The following is a 20,592-nucleotide window of genomic DNA, read 5'->3' as shown; positions in this document are numbered from 1 at the left end:
CATGGACTCAAGCTGTACCTCCAGCAGTAAATCCCTGGACAGAGGCTCTTGCTTCCAGAGTCATGTCATGGAACCAAGGTGTGTTTCCAGCAGTAAATCCCTGGACAGTGACACTTGTTTCTACTGTCACAACATGGACCCAGGCCTCCTCTCTTCTAAATCCTTTGACAGACACTAAAGCTTCTACAGTGAAAATATGGACTCATAATGAATATTCATTCATAAAATCCTGGACACATTCTGCAATGTCCACAATTATATCCTGGACTCAGTCTGAATATCAAGCAGTAAATTCTTATATACCGAGTGTAACTGATACGGTCATATTTTGGACTGCACTTATATCTGAGTCTAAGAAATCATGGATACTGCCTGAAGCTGGTATATTCAGTATTTCATTGCATCCTCAAAGTGATTCTACTCAATCCTTGATTCAAGGAGAAAATCAAGCATCTCGTCTGGAATTAATAATGTTAATACATGGCCTTTGCCTGAATTTGAAACACTGGTATCATGGAGAGTGCCTTTGTCACAAGCAGCCACACTCTTACCCCTATCTGAAACTGATATTAGCAGATATTGGTTTAAAACTGAAACAGAAAGAATAAGTACCTCGGCCTGCTCAAAACTTCAAACAGTGAGAACTTTGACCCAGTTTGAAACTGATAGATTTGAGCCCTTGGCCCAACATGAAACTCCTACAGTCATATCATGGATTCCAACAAAAACTGGTATATCCCACCCCTGGAATAAGTCTGAAAAAGACAAAGTAAGAACCTGGACCCTTTCTGGAGGTGATGCCTTGCGACCATGGATTCACACTGAAGCTAGTACATTCAACCTCTGGATCCAGTCTAAAAGCAGTACAGTCACACCCTGGACCAAGCCTGGGTCTCAGTCAGTCAGTACCTGGACTGAAAGAAATACAGGCACATTTTGGTACCTGACTCAAAATGATGCAGTTAGGCCTTGGTCCCAGCTTGAATCTCAAATGACATCTTCTGGGACCCAAAATGGTATAAGTAGCTCTTGGACTCAGTATGAAACTAGTACAGTCAGATCCTGGACCAAGCTTGAAATCAGTACAGTGCAACCCCGGATTCAGGTTGAAACTGCTACAATTAGATCACGGACCCAGTCTGAAAATATAGAAATATACCCCCTGACCCAGTTAGAAGCTGGTACAGTAATAAGACACTGGTTCCAGACTAAACTGGATTCAATAAAACCTTGGAACCAGCCTGAAGCCAATACAATTAGATCATGGACTCAACCTGAAACTGAAACAATCCAAATTTGGACCCAGACAGAGGGCAAAGTAGTAAAACCTCCAACTTCATTGGAACTTGATACAATTACATCTTGGTTACAGACTCAAAGTGATACAGTTCAACCCTGGATTAAATCTGACTCCCAATCTGTCAGTCCCTGGAGTCAGGCTGACGGTAAAAATCACCCCTGGATTCAGCAAAGAGGTACTGTGAATCAACCCTACTCAGAAATCCAAACAGTCAGACCCTGGATGAAGCTAGAAGCTGATGCACTTAGATCTTGGTTCTACATTCAAGTGAATAAAGTCAGACCATCGACCAATTCCGAATCTCAGATCTTCAGCTCCGGGTTGCAGCCTGAAGTTGGTATGTTTCACCCTTGGATCCATCCTGAAACCCAAGCAGTGAGATCCTGGGCCCACCCTGAAACTGGTATGATTGCATCATTTGCTATTCATAAACATGACAAAGTCAGAACATGGATCCATACTGAAGTAGAAATCAGACCTGACAGGCATTATAAAGCTGATAGAATTATATCATTTGTTCCTTCTGAGGTTGAGCCAGATAGAGCAACTCCCTTAACTAGCCATTTCAGTTCCTGGTCTAAACATGTACCTTTTTTAACCAATAGAAATAATTCCTTCCCCACATCAGTATTTTATAGCTTTGTCAACTGAGATAGGTACAACAGAAAGCCAATATCAAATCAATTCTCTCCATTTGAGTGAGCTCACAAACATTCCCTTTCTTCCCCTTGCAAGTACTTGGCTTCCTGAAAGACTTCATTACCGGAAGTTTGTCAAATTACAAATTACAAAAACAAATGGAAGCCCTGGTGTAGCATCTACATCTCTTAGCCCCCTCTCTCCGTCATTTTCCTTTCTTATTCCTTGTTCTCTCCCATCACCATGTGCATTGTCCCATTCCTATTTGGTCATTTCTTCTTGTATATTCCCTTTATTCTATATTTTCCCTTCTTGCTCCATTCTTTCTCCAGCAGCCTTCTCTCCTGTTCTCCTGCCTTAGCCTCCTCTTCTGATAGCTCTGTCAAGGAACTGTCTTCCTTAAAATTTACTGAAGAGAACATTCTTTCTCATACTTTTTCATATCTGCTTGCTGCTCCAGCCACCCTTTTAAGAAAAGAACCTTCTCTGATGCCTGGGTCTCAATCTGGAAACAAGTCTCATCAGCCTGAACAAGATCCTCTCAAGTATTCACAACTCAACGTTTCTTTGGCTGAGTGTCACCTAGGTGTGGCCTGGAAAGGGAGTGTCCAGGCTTTCTGGCTCTTCAAGACAGCTGTTATTTCTCATGAAGCCACAGGCAAGTTCAGTGTAGTCATCTATTTGAGTTATTATCCTTAGCACCAAGGTCTTTGTTAGAGCCTAGTACAAGAGTTTCTCTATAGGTCAGAAGTCATGCCCTCATACTTGGGCAGGATACAATTCAAACCATTATTTAGATCAGAGAATGGGGAATGGATAACAAAATCTTAACAGATATCTACATATTCAGAAAAGACTAATTTTTGCTAGAAACAGTTTTTTTATAAGTATAGTTCCTTTCAGAGCATATTATAAAAATGCTTTTAGTGCTTAGAAATGGTTTACTGTTCTATTTGAGGAGTGAATAGACATATGTTATTTTCAGAGAGGTGTATTCAGACAATCTCTATTCCCATACCCAACTATATAGGGTTAAAATTTATATTTCCAAGCACTTTCCTAAAGTTGAAAATTTACAAGCACTTTGATAAAGTCGAAAAATAGGAAATCAAACTGTTCAGGTAAAGGAGGTAATAATACTACCTTCACCTATTGAAAATATGGATTCCTTCTGCAGAGTGTGGATTACGACCTGGCCTTGTGCCCCACTGTCCCAACTGCTGGGAGGCAGACGTGGGTGAATTTCCTTGGATGGTTTCCGTGCAACTCTCTTTCTCCCATTTCTGTGCTGGCTCTGTACTGAATGAACAGTGGATCCTTACCTCAGCTAGATGTGCAAATTTCATGTAAGTCTGAGTATGTCATTTCAAGATTCTTTAAAGATGGTACATATTCTTTGTTACAGAAATGAAATTCTGTGTATCTTCTTGCAGTAGTCACATCTGTTACATTTTCTTAACTAAAGAGAAAGCATCTCTACTTGTATCTTGTCATATCTCAAGTAACCATAAATGGGTGCTTTACCTGTTTTTCAGAGATAATTTCAGGATCCAAATCAATAGAACTGTAAAAAGATACCCTATTTTTATATAATTTTACCTATAATAAAATGATGGAAAGTTTAAATAGTAAGTTTCACAGTTTTCCACTTTCTGACTTCAACCATTTTATCTCTTAAATATATGGATCTGTAGAAGAATTATAACTCTTTGAAAAATATCCTTTTGAGCATAGTTTTATTTCTTCTTTTAGCATAGTGAAGTAAGTCTTTGGACAAACAAGGAAAACAAAGCCCCCAGAAAGGGAATAACTGTCCAAAGTTATTTATATTATTACTATACAATATTTCAACTCCTAACTTTCAAAATGTATTTCACTAAGCGTTTTTTTTATTATGTTATGTTAGTCACCATACAGTACATCATTAGTGTTTGGTGTATTTCACTATTTGGTGTATTTGGTGTATTTTACTTTCACAATAAATATTAGGATGCCTAATAATTTAAGTTAGGAATTTTCAACAAAGAAATGGTTTCCATTGTAAAACTTACCTCCTCATTTCTGAAGGTGTCTAAACATAGTGTTCCTAATAAGACAGAAGTAGTGAAGGGAATAGTAGTACTTTAATGCTCACCTGGACTTTATTTTATTCATGTTAACTCTAGAATTCTTTTCCACATTGAAATATGTAATAATAAAATGCTTGATAAATTTCCCTCCCAGAAAAAACTCAGAAGCACTAGCCCTGGTCCAAGTTGGGCTTACTGATCTTCAGGAGCCTGCTCAAGCTCAAACTGTAGGCATTCACCGTGCCATGCCCTACTTAGGTCCCAAGGGACCTTTGGGTCCTGGGCTAATCTTCCTGAAACAGCCCCTACATTTTCAACCCTTGGTGCTTCCTATCTGTCTAGAGGAGAACCTGGAGCAAGAGAAAAATATACAGCTGTATGACTGCTGGCTACCCAGTTGGTCCCTCATGAGAGGTGAGTAATGCAGCATATTTACATGAGCATAAGTATGATATATTTGAAAAGAAGGAGTAGTATGCTTTCATGTAATAGAAGGTTTGTGATTATCTTTTCCTTCAGCCATATTTCTCCCTCTAACTAGGGTAAACCTAAAATTCTCTCTGTTCTCCCTTTTCCACTAGGAAGTCCTGGAATTCTGCAGAAAAGGCATCTAAGAATACTGCAAGTCAGCACATGTGCCCAGTTTTGGCCCAAGCTGAATGAATTCACTTTCTGTGTGGAAGCCAAGCAAGCTCTTGGCAAGACTGGCTGTAAGGTGATACAGTTGAGGGGTGTGGAAAGCAAAAGTTACTTCTTCAAAACCAGAAGTTACTTCCTAGCCTCCTTTAATGTGTACATGGACATTTTGCTCTTTGTTTCTTGCAGGGTGACTTAGGGGCACCTCTGGTATGCCATCTACAACAAAAGAACACATGGGTGCAGGTGGGAATTTTGAGTCACTTCGATGAACATTGCACAAAGCCCTACGTCTTCAGCCAAGTGAGCCCTTTCCTTTTTTGGCTTCAGGGAGTTACACGGCCCAGCCATGCACCATGGTCCCAGCAAGGGGCCATGACTACCTCTGCTTCCATCTCCCTTTCAGTCTCTACCTCTACAAACAACTCAGCTTTTACTGCCACTCCTGCTTCTGTTCGGCCACGGTTCATCTCTCTGCCACAGCCTCAGAGTAAGGCCCAAGAAAATGGTAGTCAGGGAGGTATGAAAAAAAAAAATGAAGAGAAAAAGATAATGGAAATAGAAAAGGAGGGGGAGAGTTTTTTCCCAGAGAAATGCATGAGTTTTTAATACCAAATAATAGGAATCATTAACCTTATGACTCCCAAAGGTATTTCATCCTTGGTGTATTATTTAACTGCCATAATATTTCTTTCTGATACAGGTGACGTGATTATAATAATTTTCTTAATTACTGTGATACCCATAGAACTAGAATGGTTTAATCACATTATCAGAATAGAAAGAGGGAACAAGGTTAGCGTAGACACTCAAACTTTTTATTCTTCTAACGTGAACGTCTTTACTACCACAGAATCTTAACAAAAGTTATGTCAGAATTTTAAGTTGAGAATATACATTCTTGGTAGAAATATATATAAAAATTTCTCTAATATGCTCTACTGAAATCTGTTACCTTGTGACCATCTTTCTTTTCCTTACTATTATGAAATCTGTCATACTATGATCAATGACAACCTCACTTTTCTTTCCTTAGAAATTTATTTCTAACAAATCATATTTCTCCATATTATATTTTCACCTAATTAAACCTATTTATCATGTTCATACTGTCATATCCATAGTAATGGGTGCTTTTTTAAAGCTTTTTTAAAAAAAATTTATTTCATTATGTTATGTCAATCACTGTACATCACATCATTAGTTTTTGATGTAGTGTTCCATGATTCATTGTTTGTGTATAACAACCAGTGCTCCTTTCATTATGCTCTCCTTAATACCCACCACCAGGGTATTAATAACCCATCCCCCGACTTCCTACCCTCTAAAGCACTTGTGATGAGCACATGGTGTTGTATGGAAGTGTAGAATCACTATATTGTACACCTGAATGTAATATTACCATGTATGCAAACTGGAATTTAAATAACAACTTTAAAAAATTAAACCTTAGTGTGATGTGCAGTTGTTACTTTAAATATGATTTTCAGGTTTGCAACTTAGGAAAGTGAAGTTTAGAATTTGTCCCAAAAGTTTTGAGTTGAAGTACTAGTAGTTAATACATATATAAATTGAAATAATGGTAGAGATAAGATGTATAAAAAGAGTAAGGGAAGAGAATAGGTGAAGACAGAATCTAGACTATCCAGGGAATTACACTGTTTTAATTGTCAAAGTGATGAGGACTTTGAAATATCTGAGCAAAGAAATTCTTATCTTCTTATCTCTACCATATTTCAATTTATATATGTATTACTTCAACTCAAAACTTTTATGACAAACTCTAAACTTCACTTTCCTAAGTGGCAAACCTGAAAATCATATTTAAAGTAACAACTGCACATCACACTAAGGTTTAATTTTTTAAAGTTGTTATTTAAATTCCAGTTAGCATACATGGTAATATTACTTTCAGGTGTACAATATAGCGATTCTGCACTTCCATACAACACCATGTGCTCATCACAACAAGTGCATTGCTTCATTCCCATCACCTGTTTCACCCATCCTCCACCGAGTTCCCCTTGGTAACCATCAGTTTGTTCTCTAGAATTAACAGTCTGTTTCTTGGTTTGCCTCTCTTTTTTTTCCCCCTCTGCTCATCTCTTTTTTTTTTTAATTTCAAATGTGAGTGAATTATATGGTATTTGTCTTTCTCTGAATGACATATTTTGCTTAGAATAATACCTTCTAGTTCCATCCTTGTCATTGCAAATGGCAAGATTTCATTCCTTTCTGATGGCTGAGTAATATTCCAATGTATATATGTACCACATTTCTTTATCCATTCATCTGTCGATGGGCTGCTTCCATATCTTGGCTATTGTGGACATTGCTACTATAAACATCAGGGAGCATGTACCCCTCTGAATCAGTATTGTTTATTCTGAGGGTAAATACCTGGTACTGCAAATGCTGGGTCATAGGGCAGTTTTACTTTTAATGTCTTGAGGAACCTCCATACTGTTCTCCAGAGTGGCTGCACCAGTTCTCATTCCCACCAACAGTGCAGGAGGGATCCTCTCTGCATCCTTGCCAACATCTGTTGTTTCTTCTTTTTTTTTTTTTAATTTTAGCCATTCTGACTAGTGTGGGGTGATATCTCATGGTGGTTTTGATTTGTAGTTCTTTGATGATGAGTGATGTTGAGCATCTTTTCATGTGTCTTTTGGCCATTTGGATGTCTTCTTTGCAGAAATATCTGTTCATATCTTCTGAAAATTTCCTAACTGGGTTTTGGGCTTTTGGGTGTTAAGTTTAACAAATGCTTTTTATATTTTCGATACTAGCCTTTTATCAGATATATTGTTTACAAATATCTTTCCCCATTCTGCAGGCTGCCTTTTAGTTTTGTTGATTGTTTCCTTTTCTGTACAGAAGCTTTTATCCTGATGAAGTCCCCATAGTTAAATTTTGCTTTTGTTTTCTTTGCCTCAGGAGATGTGTCTAGTAAGAAGTTGCTGTGGCTGATGTCAAGAGAAGTTACTATCGGTGCTCTCTTCTAGGATTTTAGTGGTTTCAGCTTTCACATTTAATCCATTTTGAGTTTATTTTTGTGTATGCTGTAAGAAAGTGGTCCAGTTGCATTCTTCTGCATGTGACTGTCCAGTTTTCCCAACACCATTTGTTGAAGAGACTGTCTTTTTGCCATTGGATATTCTTTTCTGCTTTGTCAAAGATTAGTTGACCACAAAATTGTGTGTTTATTTCTGGATTTTCTATTCTGTTTCATTGATCTATTTTTGTGTGTTGTGTATCTGTATATTCTGTACCAGTACCACACTGTATTGATCACTACAGCTTTGTAATATAACTTGAAGACTAGATGTACTGCTTCCAGCTTAGCTTTTCTTTTTCAACATTGCTTTGACAATTAAAGTTCTTCTGTATATGTTCGCTAACTGAACATAATAATAAAAATATATATGTAAAATAATTTAAAAACAAAGTTCTTCTGTGGTTCCAAACAAATTTTTGGATTGTTCTAGCTCTATGAAAAACCCTGGTGGTATTTTGATAGGATTACATTAAATTTGTAGATTGCTGTGGGTTAGAGACATTTTCAAGTAATTTTTCTTCCAGTGCATGACTGTGGGATGTTCATCATTTTTTGTGTGCTCTACAAATTCTTTCATCCGTGTTTTACAGTTCAGAGTACAGGTCTTTCAACCCTCTGGTTACATTTATTCCTAGATATCTTATTGTTTTTGGTAAAACTGTAAATGGGATTGCTTTCTTAATTTCTCTTTTTGCTGCTCATTAATTGGTGTATAGAAATGTAACAGATTTCTGCACATTTACTTTGTATCCTGAGACTTGACTTTATCAGTTCTACCTGAATTTTTGTTGGAGTCTTGTCGGTTTTCTGTATATAGTGTCACGTCATCTGCAGGTAGTGAAAGTTTTGCTTCTTTCTTGCTGACTGGATGCCTTTTATTCTAGTGCTTATCTGATTGCCGAGGCTAGGACTTCTAATACTATGATTAATAACGGTGGTGAGAGTGGACATCATTTTTTTTTCCTAAATAGGGAAAGAGCTCTGTTTTTTGCCATTGTGGTTGATGGTATCTGGGGTTTTCATATATGGCCTTTATTTTGTTGCAGTATGTTCCTTCTAAATCTACCTTGGTGAGGATTTTTATCATGAATGGATATTGTACTTTGTCAAATGCTTTTTCTGTGTCTCTTGAAATAATCATATGGTTTTATCCTTTTATTGATGGTATATCACATTGATTTGTGATAATTGAACCACCTACAACTCAGGAATAAATCCTATTTGAGTGGGTGAATGATTTATTTAATGTATTTTTCTATTTGATTTGCTAGTATTTTCTCAGGAATTTTTCCATCCATGTTCATCAGATATTGGCCTATTGTCTTTTTTAGTGGAGTGTTTCTCTGGTTTTGATTTTAGAGTAATTCTCTCCTCATAGAATGGATTTGGAAGTGATCCTTCCTTTTCTGTTTTTAGGAATAGTTTGAGAACAGGTATTAACTCTGAATGTTTGGTAGAATTCATCTGGGGAGCCATCTCATCCTGGACTTTTGTTTGTTGGGAGTTTTTTTATCATTATTATTACTGATTCAATTTATATGTTGGTAATCAATCTTTTCAAATTTTCTATTCCTGTTCCTAGGAATTTACCAATTTCTTCCAGGTTGTCCAGTTTGTTGGCGTATAGTTTCTCATATTTTCTTATAATTTTTTGTATATCTGTTTGTATTTTTGTGGTGTTGGTTGTTATTTCTCTCTCATTTTTAATTTTATTTATTTTAGTCCTTCCTCTTTGCTTCTTGATAAATCTGCCTGGAGGCTTATCAATTTTATTAGTATTTTTCAGAGAACCAGCTCTTGGTTTCATTGATCTGTTCTGTTGTTTTTAGTTTCTATATCATTTATTTCTGCTTCCATGTTTATAATTTCCTTCCTTCTCCTGGTTTTAGGCTTTGTTTATTGTTCTTTCTCTAGCTCCTTTAGGTGTAAGGTGAGGTTATTTGAGACTTTTCTTGCTGGTTGAACTAGGTATGTATTGCTATGTACTTCCCTCTTAGGACCACTTTTGATGAAACTCAACAGTTTTGGACTGTTGTGTTTTCATTTTCATTTATTTCCATGTAATTTTTTATTCCTTCTCTGATTTCCTGGTTCACTCCTTCATTACTTATATTTAGTTTAACTTCCATGTATTTGTGGTTTTTCCAGATTTTTTTTTCTTGTGGTTGATTTCTCATTTTATAGCATTGTGGTCAGAAAAGATGCATGATATGACTTCCATCTTGAATTTCTTGAGGCCTGTTTTGTGGGCTTACATGTGACCTATTCTGGAGAATGACTCAAATGCACTTGAAAAGAATGTGTCCTTTGCTCCTTTAGGTTGGAATGTCATGATTATATATGTTAAGTTTATTTGGTCCATTATGTCATTTAAAGCTCTGTTTCCTTGTTGATTTTCTGTTTGGATGATCTGTCCTTTGATATAAGTGTGATGTTAAAGTCCCCTACTATTATTTCATTATTACCAATGAGTTCTTTAATGTTATTAACTGCTTTATGTATTTGGGTGCTCCCATGTTGGGTGTATAAATATTTACAAGTTTTAGATCTCCTTGTTGGATTGTCCCCTTTATGATTATATAGTGCCCTTCTTTGTCTCTTGTTAATAGTCTTTGTTTTAAAGTCCAGTTTGGGGTGCCTGAGTGGCTCAGTTGGTTGGGTGACTGCCTTCGGCTTAGGTCATGATCCTGGGATCCGGGATCCTGGGATGGAGTCCCACATTGGGCTCCCCCTGCTCCGTGGGGAGCCTGCTTCTCCCTCTGCCTCTGCCTGCCACTCCCCCTGCTTGTGCTCTCTCTCTCTCTCTGTCAAATAAAAAATTTTTTTAAAATCTAAAGTCTAGTTTGTACAATAAAAGTATTGCCACTCCAGCTTTCTTTTTATAGCCATTTGCATGATAAATGTTTTTCCATCCCATTTCAATCTGCAGGTGTCTTTAGGTTTCAAATGAGTCTATTATAGACAGCATACAGATGGGTCTTCCCCATCGATGGACACATCCATTGTGCCACTCTTTGTCTTCTGATTGGAATATTCACTCCATTTACATTCAACATAATTATTGATAAATACATATCAATGTATTTGTTTTGTGGTTGTTTATGAAGATTTTCTTTGATACGTTCTTGTCTTTCTTTAATGGTTTGCTGATTTTCTTTAGTGATATACCTGGTTATTTTTTCTTTATTCTTTGCATATTTATTAGTGTCTTTAATTTGCAGTTACCATTAGGTTTGTATATAATATCTTCTACATATAGCAGTCTATATTAAGTTTATGGTCATTTAAGCTTGAAACCATTCTTTACTCCTTTCCGCCTCTCATTTTAATATCTGCTGTTATTTATCTATTTATTTATCTATTTGTTTATTTTTTGAGAAAGCGTGAGCAAGAGGGGAGGGGAGGGATGGGGGAAAGGGAGAGAGAGAATCTTAAACAGACTCTATGCCCAACATGGAGCTGGACTTGGGCTCAAACTCAAAACCCTGAGATCATAAACCAGACCAAAATCAAGGGGCTTAACCAAATGAGCCACCCAGTCCCCGTATGCTGTCATATTTTAAATCCTTTTATTTTCTGAGTTCCTTGCATGACATTTTATAGAAGTGTTAATTTTTACTGCTTTTATGTTTCCTACCTTCATACTGTAACTTTTGGTCTCCTGTTTCCATTCAAAGAGTCCCCTTTTAATATTTCTTGCAGAACTGGTTTACTGGTCACCAACTTCTTTAGTTGTCTTTTGCCTGGAAAACTATCTTTCCTTCTGTTCTGAAGGATAGCCTTGCTAGATAGAGTATTCTTGGCTGCAGATTTTCCGCATTTAGCACTTTGAAAATACCATGCCACTCCTTCCTGCTGAAAATCCACTCTTATCCTTATGCATTTTCCTTGTATGTAACTGTATTTTTTTGTTTTGCTGCTTTCAAAATTTTGTCTTGTCACTGTATTTTGCTAGTTTAATTACAGTATATCTTGGTGTGGGTCTACCTGTTGATTTTGTGGAGGGGTTTCTGTGCTTCTTGGATCTGGATATGTTTCCTTCTCCAGATTAGGGGAGTTTCAGTTACTATCTCTTTAAATAAATTCTGTGCCCCCTTTTCTCTCTACTTCTTGGCTCCTATAAAATGAATGTTATTACATTTGATGGAGTCACTGAGTTTATTCTCATTTTGTGTACTTCTCTCTTCTCTCTTTTGTTCAGCTTGATTACTTTCCATTATTCTGTCTCCTAGATCACTAATTTGTTCCTCTATTTCTTCTATTCTTCATGCCATCAAGAATGTTTCTCATTTCATTTATTAAGCCCTTTATGTCCTATGTTATTTTTTGTGTTAGTAGTCTCACTGATGCCTTCCAGTCTTTTCTCAATCCAGTGAGTATCCTTATGACCATTACTTTGAATCCTCTATCAAGCATGCCACTTATATCAGTTTTGCTTAGACCTCTGGCCTTGGCCTTATCTTGTTCTTTTGTTTAAGACAGATTTCTCCATCTTTTTATTTTGTCTAAGTCTCCATGCCTATTTCTCTGTGTTAGGGAGGTTAGCTACTATTCCTCTTCGGACAGTAATGGCCTTAGGAAGAAGAGGTCCTGTAGTGACCTGCTGTATCGTGTTATTGGTCCCCAAATGCTGCCACTTCCAGGCATGCTTCCAGTGTGTGCTGCCTTTGTTCTTTTGTTTCATTCTGGCCACTTTATCATTTCAGCCAGTCTTTTACAGTGCCTCTCTTCACCTGCTCTGGGTAGTGTTTAAACTCTGGTCTGAATGGGGTTGGTTTTAACTAGGTGTGTTCTGGACTGCTTGTGAAATGAGATGTGTTACCACTGCCTCTGGATGCAAGGCTTCACAAAACTCTCAGGTTGGGAGATGTGACATAGGAAGGAGTTTGTACTAGGCTTATGGGAAGCCCACCATGGTGAAAAATCCACCACACTGAGACTGAGGCAAATTTGACTGAGAAGGGCAGTCTTGCCAGAGCACAAAGGGGTGGAACATGGTGTAAAAAAGTTGTGTAGCAAGCAACCATGCTGCACTGGTTACTGCAGGTGGCCCTGTGTTTATTCTGAGGGGCAGGGGACGTAAATGGTACTTTCTAGATCCTTTGTTCCTGGAGATGGTCTGTCTATGAACACTGCCTCTGGGACATTCTCTGAACTGAAGCCTCTCTGCTGTGTGGCCCAGGTGCTCTTCAGATTGCTGTTTCCACACTGTATGTTCCCAGGCTGTTTACCTGTCTTTTCTCTAGGAGCAGCCTCAAGGCCTCTGGGCTCTCCCAGAGCCAAGCCTACTGACCTTTAAAACTACAAAATTCAGCCCCTTTCACTTTCCAAGCTAATTCCTATGGGGTTTGTTATCCTTGTGCACTGCTATGTGTGCTAGTCTGTCTGTCACCCTTCTTTTACATCATTGCTCCCTACCCACTGCAGTGGCCATGAGCCATTTCTCTCCCAAACAACATCTCCACACTTCCTGCCTTCTTTGATATGGCTGCTTCTGTCTCTTTAGCTGTATAATTTGTTCTCTCAGTCTTCAGATCAAATTATGTTGCATTTCAGATAATTTGATGGTTATATAGTTGTGTTCATTGCATGGGGTGACTATAGTGTCTTCCTGCTATACCACCATCATCCCCTCCTAAGTGTCACTGAATTTTTAAAAAGTAATTAAGCTCAGTTCCTTCTGTTCCACTTAAATTTTTAAATTTATTTCTCCAATAATTGGTCAAATAAAATTTTGCTTCTTTTTTTATTGCTTACTATGTTAATGACTCCTAACTAAGCAAACTAACAGCTGAAAAAGAATTCCCCTTGGGAAGAGACCTATAATAGTTCCCAATAGTTTGACAAATGAAAGGTAATTAAACTGGACCATAAAGAAATGATGGATCTGGAAACATAACAATAAGGCAATTATTCCTTTTAGGGAAATAGCATATATGTAACAATACAGACTGTGTGTTTGCAAGTCAATTTTAGTAACAGTGATAAGTTTAGAAGGGCTAGGAAGGATGAAAAACTTTAAAGATGGGCTACAGATGACGATTCTACTGAATTTACTTTTATTCTCAGCTTTAGCAGATCGAATTTCTCTACGATATGCCATGCCTTGGCAAGCCATGATCATCAGCTGTGGCAGTCAAATTTGCAGTGGTTCCCTTGTTAGCAGCTCTTGGGTTCTCACTGCTGCCCACTGTGTCAGGAACATGTAAGTTTGCATCCTGCTTCATATAATATACTGTGCTACAGTATTTTCAAATTAGTTTGTTGAAGTCTTCTTTGAATTAATTCACTTCATATTATGTCTGAACAGTATCTCTTATCTCTATAGAATCTATGCATCAGGCTAGGCAAGAAATTTGCCTCAGTGTGTTTGATTGATATTTCCCTTAGTTAATACCTCCCTAATTCCACTGTGTATGAATTTTGAGTTTTCATAGTGTTCTGATTTCCCTACAGGTAAAGTAGGAACTTTATACATCATAGCTAATGGAATACATTACAAAGCCTAATACTGATGGCTGTTAAGGGCTCATATATCCTAGTGAATATATTCTTAACCAACTGAGCCACCCAGGCGCCCCTTAGTGAATATATTCTAATTAGTCTCTAACTACACACTTAGGAATCCTGAAGACACTGCTGTAATACTAGGCCTGAAGCACCCTGGAGCACCTCTGAGAGTTATTAAGGTGTCTAACATTCTACTGCATGAGAGATTTTGGTTGGTCAGTGGGGCAGCAAGAAATGATCTAGCACTGCTGCTCCTTCAAGAGGTCCAGACTCCCATTCAGCTCTTAGCACCATTGGGACATCTGAAGAACCTCAGTAGCTCAGAATGCTGGCTTTCTGGGCCAAGAGTTCTCAAACCAGGTCAGTAGGTTCTAAAATATGTGAGATGGGGGATCCATTTGTTGGATGTTAAAATTCAGGTAAGAATTCTAACCAATATTGTCTCCATTATTAATTTTAAATTTTTGATCAAAATCAGAGATATTCTCTGGGATTTGTTTTGGTTTTATAAAATGATAGTTTTGATAATGACTACATAAGATTTCAAATGTGCAAAAGGATACAAGGTAGATCTATCTGTGTACAGTCAAGTTTATTAAATAAAGTAGACATGGACTGCTTCCTAAATGTGCTAACTTTATAATAATGAAAACCATAGGTCATTGTTTTTACTTATACTTAAGAAAATGAAGTTAGATATGACTTGAAATATATTTTACAAATGAAAATAAAATTGCAAATTATTTGGAATGGCATTTAAAAAGTGAGGAAAATTATTAGAATGGATAAATATGTGCAGTAAGAAGGTGATAACAAAATAAATGAAGTTTTTTGGCATTAAAACTTAGAGATAATTTAAAGTGATGATGATATCATCTCATTAGTTAGTGTTACAATGCAGGCTATATCTCTTGGACTTCTTATTTTATACCTGTTTTTCTAGGAGAAACAGATGAGAATCCAGAAATGTTACAGATGCAGGTGATGGGAGCTTCAGGCTGTGCCCACCTCCACCCTGACATTGGCAGTTCTATTATCTGCTTCATTACTCAGGAGAAAGGCTCTGATACGAATGTGGTAAACAGTTCCTGTTCCTTTTTTAATTCTAATTCATAGAAACTATAAATTTTTCTACATATAAAAATGTAGACCATGCAATTAGTAAGTTATAAATATAAGAAATTGGGTTTTTGTTCAGTGGGAAAAAACAAAATTACTTACAGAACAAACTTCCTCAAAAAAAGTATGCTATTAATCTCTGGTTTATCTGACACTTGTTATTCTTAACTATCCACACTGAAAAGCTGTTTTGGTGGTGTCCATAGAAATTAGGAATTTCATATAATTCTGTATATTCTAATACATGGCTTCTAAATTTCATCATATCTGAAACCTTAATTTGCCTTTATAAATGCCATCTTTATGGACTAACGGTCAATGGCATTATCAGTAGTTTCCTATGAGAAGAATCTATTTGGTAATTATATTGACTGGCTGCTAGCTATTTGAGACCTCTTTATTTTCTGAATAGTTTTTCTCTTTTCCAACTAACAAAGTCTAATAATAAGTAAGAATTTAAGACAGTGGCTTTAATCAAAATTCTACCATTGCCTTCACAGGAACCTGTGACTCCTGGCAGTGCTATTATGTGCAGACCAGTGTCTGGAAATGGCAGCTGGAGACAGATAGGCTTTACCAGTCTAAAGGCACTTGCTACCATTGTCAGCCCACACTATTCCTGGATATTTTCCACATCAGCAAAAACAGGTCATCCCCTAAACCAGGCACTCATGCCTTGGGTTGAAAAGCCAAAGTCATCTAGTCTTCATAAACAGGCAACACTAACACTTTCATCATTAATGATTCTTGTAATGCAGAGTCTTTTGTAAACCAGTGGTTATAATGACCAGTACCAATCTGGTCACACTGTGATAAAAAAAAAAAAGAGAGAGATCAGAACTTCCAATTAAAACAAAACAGTTAAATTAAGACCCTAACTTCTCTGCAGTTATTCCTTAGAAAAGCATCAATTCTATCCATTAAAATGACAGTCTTTTAACATTGTAAAAAAAAAGATTTTAACAATTAAAATTTCAAAAATGTAAAACCTTCCACCATGACTTGTGATAATAGTTAATAAGATAATATAAAAAATAAATCACATTGAAAAGTTGACAAATACATAATCACACCTCATAAAACTTCAGAGCGCTCATGTGCTCTATCAAAAAAAAATATATGCCTAAATTCTATTTCAGTTGTTAAAGAGAATAAAGACAATTATAAAGCTTGAAGTAGTTAGTAAAACATAAAAAAATTAATACACAATGTACATAAAACGCTTAATTATATAAAAATAAACATGAAAGAAGGAGTTTTCCTTTGGATTTTCCATATGTAACTAAACAAGTTAACAAAGGGGAAAAAAGCAAACCACAAACAAGAAATAGAATCTTAGTTATTAAAACTCTCTTAACAACATGAGATGGTGGCTTGGATTAAAAAAATTATAGGAATTAAGCATAGAGCAGCTATATAGAGACAAAGTACTTGTTTGAAACTGAAAAATGATTATAAACACAGACAACTAATATGGCATGATATATTAAATTAACTGCAATTGAAATTAAAATTAAAAAAAATAAAGGAGTCACGGTAAATGAAGAAATCATGAATACAGTTAGCTGTAAAGATGGTACATTGCAAAGAAAAAACTTTTTTTTAGAACAAATAAGATCAACTAAGCCAAACCGGATGACAGAAAACATATGCTTTTCCTGGAGGCATACGGCGAAGGGGACCAAGATGCCCCTCCCTGAAGAGGAAGTCTGGGCGAACACTGTGGAGAGGGCGGCAGGTGGATGCAGTCCGCTGGCTCGGTGACCTAAGTGCTCACTCTTTGGAAGGCCAAGGCCAGGCGGCAAGGAGCTGAACATGGCACTCAGGTGACAGGCTGCACGAACGCCTTCACCACCAGAGATGGAGCATCTTGTGTTGCATTCTGCCAACAGCATGAATGCCCCAGGAAGGGGTTCCCGGGTCATCTGGCCTGCAGAGGAGAACGCATCCACTCTCGACTTCCCCGCTCCGGGCCAGCCGGGTGAGACCATGAGCAGAACATCAAGCCGGGCCATCACGTCCCCAGAGCCGGCCCACAAATGTGGTGAGAGAATGCCCAAGAGTGGTTCTGAGCCAGCAAAGTAGGCTTGGGGCCGTTGGTCTGGCACCAATGCAAGCCAGTCTATCCAGGCATCACTGACAAGCAGGGGCTCCTTGTACTCCCCCTCCCCCCATCTCAGTTGGGGGAAGTATGCACATATATCCAGGCCTAGTCCGCGACCGGGTCTCCACACGTTTCCCCCAGAGTGGATTTCATATGCGCCCCCACGGTCTTGGACCGTGTTTTCCATCTGTTCGCCCTTCATGTGGATGCTGTCCAACTCCACTGGCACTCCCGAGTGACATTTGTGCAATGACAGACGCTGGCATTGTCCTTGCCAGGGAGGGAAGGTGAGAAGGGCCAATGACAAGAGGTGGGCGTCCTGGGAAGGAGACGGAAACCCCTAGCTATTTCCCACACCTGGGACCATCCGTGCAAGCAGCACAGATGGGTGGTGTGCCTCACACCCGCCTGCCAACTCTCACTGCATCCTCCTTGCCTTCACCTCTGTGTGTCTATTCATCGAGAGGGGAGACAGACCCCTGAATAATCACCGAATACAAACAAGACCTGTGTGTCTGGAGGGACGTGGCTGCACTTGGCCTCTTGCCTCTTTCTCCATCATCGGCAGAGCTGGAAATCCCTCAGGACCTCTCCTTTCCTGCCCGGGGCCTACACATGCACTCATACACACGTGTGCACATACAAACACTTAGACACACAACACACACACATACGGTCTACACAGGCATGCGCCTGTGCACACACAAACACACACACATGCCTGGAAACACACAGAGACACAACACACACAGGCACACGCAAACACACACACATGACACACACCCACACACCCGGGCTCAGCACATGGGAAAGAAGATGGCCACACACATGCACGCAGACACAAACCCATGCTGACAGGCACCACTCTCTCTCTCTCTCACACAGGCATGCACACACACACACACAATCTGAGGCCCACAGGCATGCATGTGGCTGCACACACCCACTTACACGCACACCGGTGCATGCACACTCAGATCACATAACACACAAACACACGCGTCCTGCACAAACCCATGCGCACTTGCCCATGCAAACACACACAGCTGCACTTGCAAACACACACAGAAACACTCACACAAGTTCTCTGGCATAGCCATAAACGCTTGGCCCGGCACAAACACACACAGACCCCTCTGCCCAAGAACTCCCACAGACACAGGTGCAACAAATACACATGGTCTTAGGCACACATGCATAAACAACTGCCCTCACCCAGACACACACACACACACACCTGCCCTCAGGATACCCACAGGGAACAGAAACACACAGTCTGCGTCACACAGGAATGCACAATGAGCCATACCAACACACACACATGCACGTGCTAACGCAAACATGCACACATGCAGCCCACACAAAGTCTCTGGCACACAGGCATGTGTGCTGAGCTACCCAACACACACACACACTTTTGCACGTGTAATTCCATGCACACAACATACACAAACCTCCAGCACAGAAGAATACACAATTGGCCCCGGAAACACACACACACACACACACACACACACACACACACACACGGCCCGTACAACACACAGAGACTCAAGGAACACACACAGTCTTTAGTACACAGGCATACACTGCTGGTCCCGCAACAACAGACACACACACATACACACACGAGCTCATGCCAACACATATATATGCAACGCACACACAGCCACGCGTGTTTTCGGCACACAGGTCTGCACACATGACCACTCAAATACACACAGGCTAATGCAACACACACACACACCAATCACACACACAATCTCCAACACAGGCATGAACTAGTGGCTACAGAAGTGTGCACACACACACACACAATCAGCCAAAGGCCTGCAAACACACAGACACACAACAGACACCCTGTGCATGAAAGCACACATACACTCAACACTCACACGGAAGGTCCCTGGCACACGTCCATACATACAAAGCCCCGCAGAAAGTCACACACCCAGGTGCACCTGAAAACACATGCACACGCCATACACCCATGGACTAGCACACACAGCCAGGCAGATTTCTGCTAGCATGCACACACACATTCATATGCCCTGGGAAACCCACGGACCACGCAACACACACATGGTCCCCGTACACAGGCATTCAACTTGGCCACAAACACAGGCCACTGTGTGCAGGCAAAGAGCCACTCAGGAAACAAAACCAAACACATATGATCTCCAGTGCACAGGCAAGGCCTTGACAGGAACACATACTAAGGTGCACAAGAAACACACACAAACACACACTCACACAACCCTGGGAAACACACTCTATCACCGGCACACAGGCACGCACGTATGGCCGCACACATACACACATACACACACATGCAAACACACATGAAATAGACACAAACACGGTGCCCGGACACAGGTATGTGCACTTGGCCGCACATGCGCGCACACACATGCCCATCCATGTGCAAACACACTCAGGGAACACACGCCAACTCACAAGGTCTGTGGCACACAAGCATGCACAATTGGCCACACACACCAACACATACGTGGGCATGCAACCACACAACACATAAACACCCAGGGTCCCAACACAAAGCACACACACGTGGCCTCGCAAACACACACCCGTGCACCTGCAAAAACACCCTCCCGATACACACACTAAGACACATGGTCTCCGGTCCACAGGCATGCACTCTTCCCATGCACACATGTGCATATTAAAACTCACACACACCACACAAACATACATGATCCCCGGCATAGAGGCATGCTCAGGTGGCTGCACGTGCAAGTACACACATGCACGCACGTGCACACACAGACAGCCGAACGCAGACCTCCCTCACACAGCCCACTCACAAAGCCACAGTATATTCCAGCACTCACACCTGACTTCCCTCACACGTCCTTGGAACTGTCCCCTGTGGGTGGTTTTGCGTCGCGGGACAGCGTGGGTCCACAGGGACAACGAGAGATGGCCTCCTCCTTCGTCCTCCCAGGACACGGGGGTTTTACAGTGCTCCTGACGGGATGCATGCATGGGAACGCATCACAGCCGTGCGGGGCATGCTTCCAGGAGCAAGGGTACTGGGCCAAGCTCCCTAAGCGGTGTCAATGGGGCGGGACCAGGAGCCACCAAGCCACGAGGGTCCTGCTCTCCAGGACAATTCCCCACCTGTGTGCCCTGCCCT

The 20,592-nt window shown here is 39.8% G+C and overlaps 1 protein-coding gene and 1 pseudogene across 1 annotated transcript; both read left to right on the top strand.

Moving 5' to 3' along the window:
• The first annotated feature begins 245 nt into the window (after positions 1–245).
• On the top strand, positions 246–1,632 carry LOC148161992 (uncharacterized; annotated as a pseudogene).
• On the top strand, positions 950–16,101 carry LOC148161991 (serine protease 53-like). The gene is made up of 9 exons (XM_088020468.1): positions 950–2,597; positions 3,117–3,285; positions 4,163–4,422; positions 4,590–4,723; positions 4,834–5,134; positions 13,772–13,907; positions 14,325–14,572; positions 15,156–15,289; positions 15,832–16,101. Exons 1-9 carry the CDS (start codon positions 2,183–2,185, stop codon positions 16,099–16,101), a joined length of 2,067 nt encoding a protein of 688 aa, XP_087876594.1. The 5' UTR covers positions 950–2,182.
• The last annotated feature ends 4,491 nt before the right edge of the window (positions 16,102–20,592 follow it).

The sequence above is a fragment of the Eumetopias jubatus genome, unplaced genomic scaffold (genome assembly GCF_037043125.1).
Source record: "Eumetopias jubatus isolate StellerSeaLion01/CBP00866 unplaced genomic scaffold, mEumJub1_p1.0 scaffold_27, whole genome shotgun sequence".
Taxonomy (NCBI): Eukaryota; Metazoa; Chordata; class Mammalia; order Carnivora; family Otariidae; genus Eumetopias; species Eumetopias jubatus.
This window is presented reverse-complemented; position numbering and strand designations above follow the sequence as displayed.

Coding starts and splice junctions, on each gene's coding strand:
- LOC148161991 (XM_088020468.1), top strand. CDS start 2,183: ATGTGCATTGTCCCATTCCTATTTGGTCATTTCTTCTTGTATATTCCC. Junction 3,286..4,162: donor GCTAGATGTGCAAATTTCAT/GTAAGTCTGAGT, acceptor TTTCCCTCCCAG/AAAAAACTCAGAAGCACTAG. Junction 14,573..15,155: donor GCCAAGAGTTCTCAAACCAG/GTCAGTAGGTTC, acceptor CTGTTTTTCTAG/GAGAAACAGATGAGAATCCA.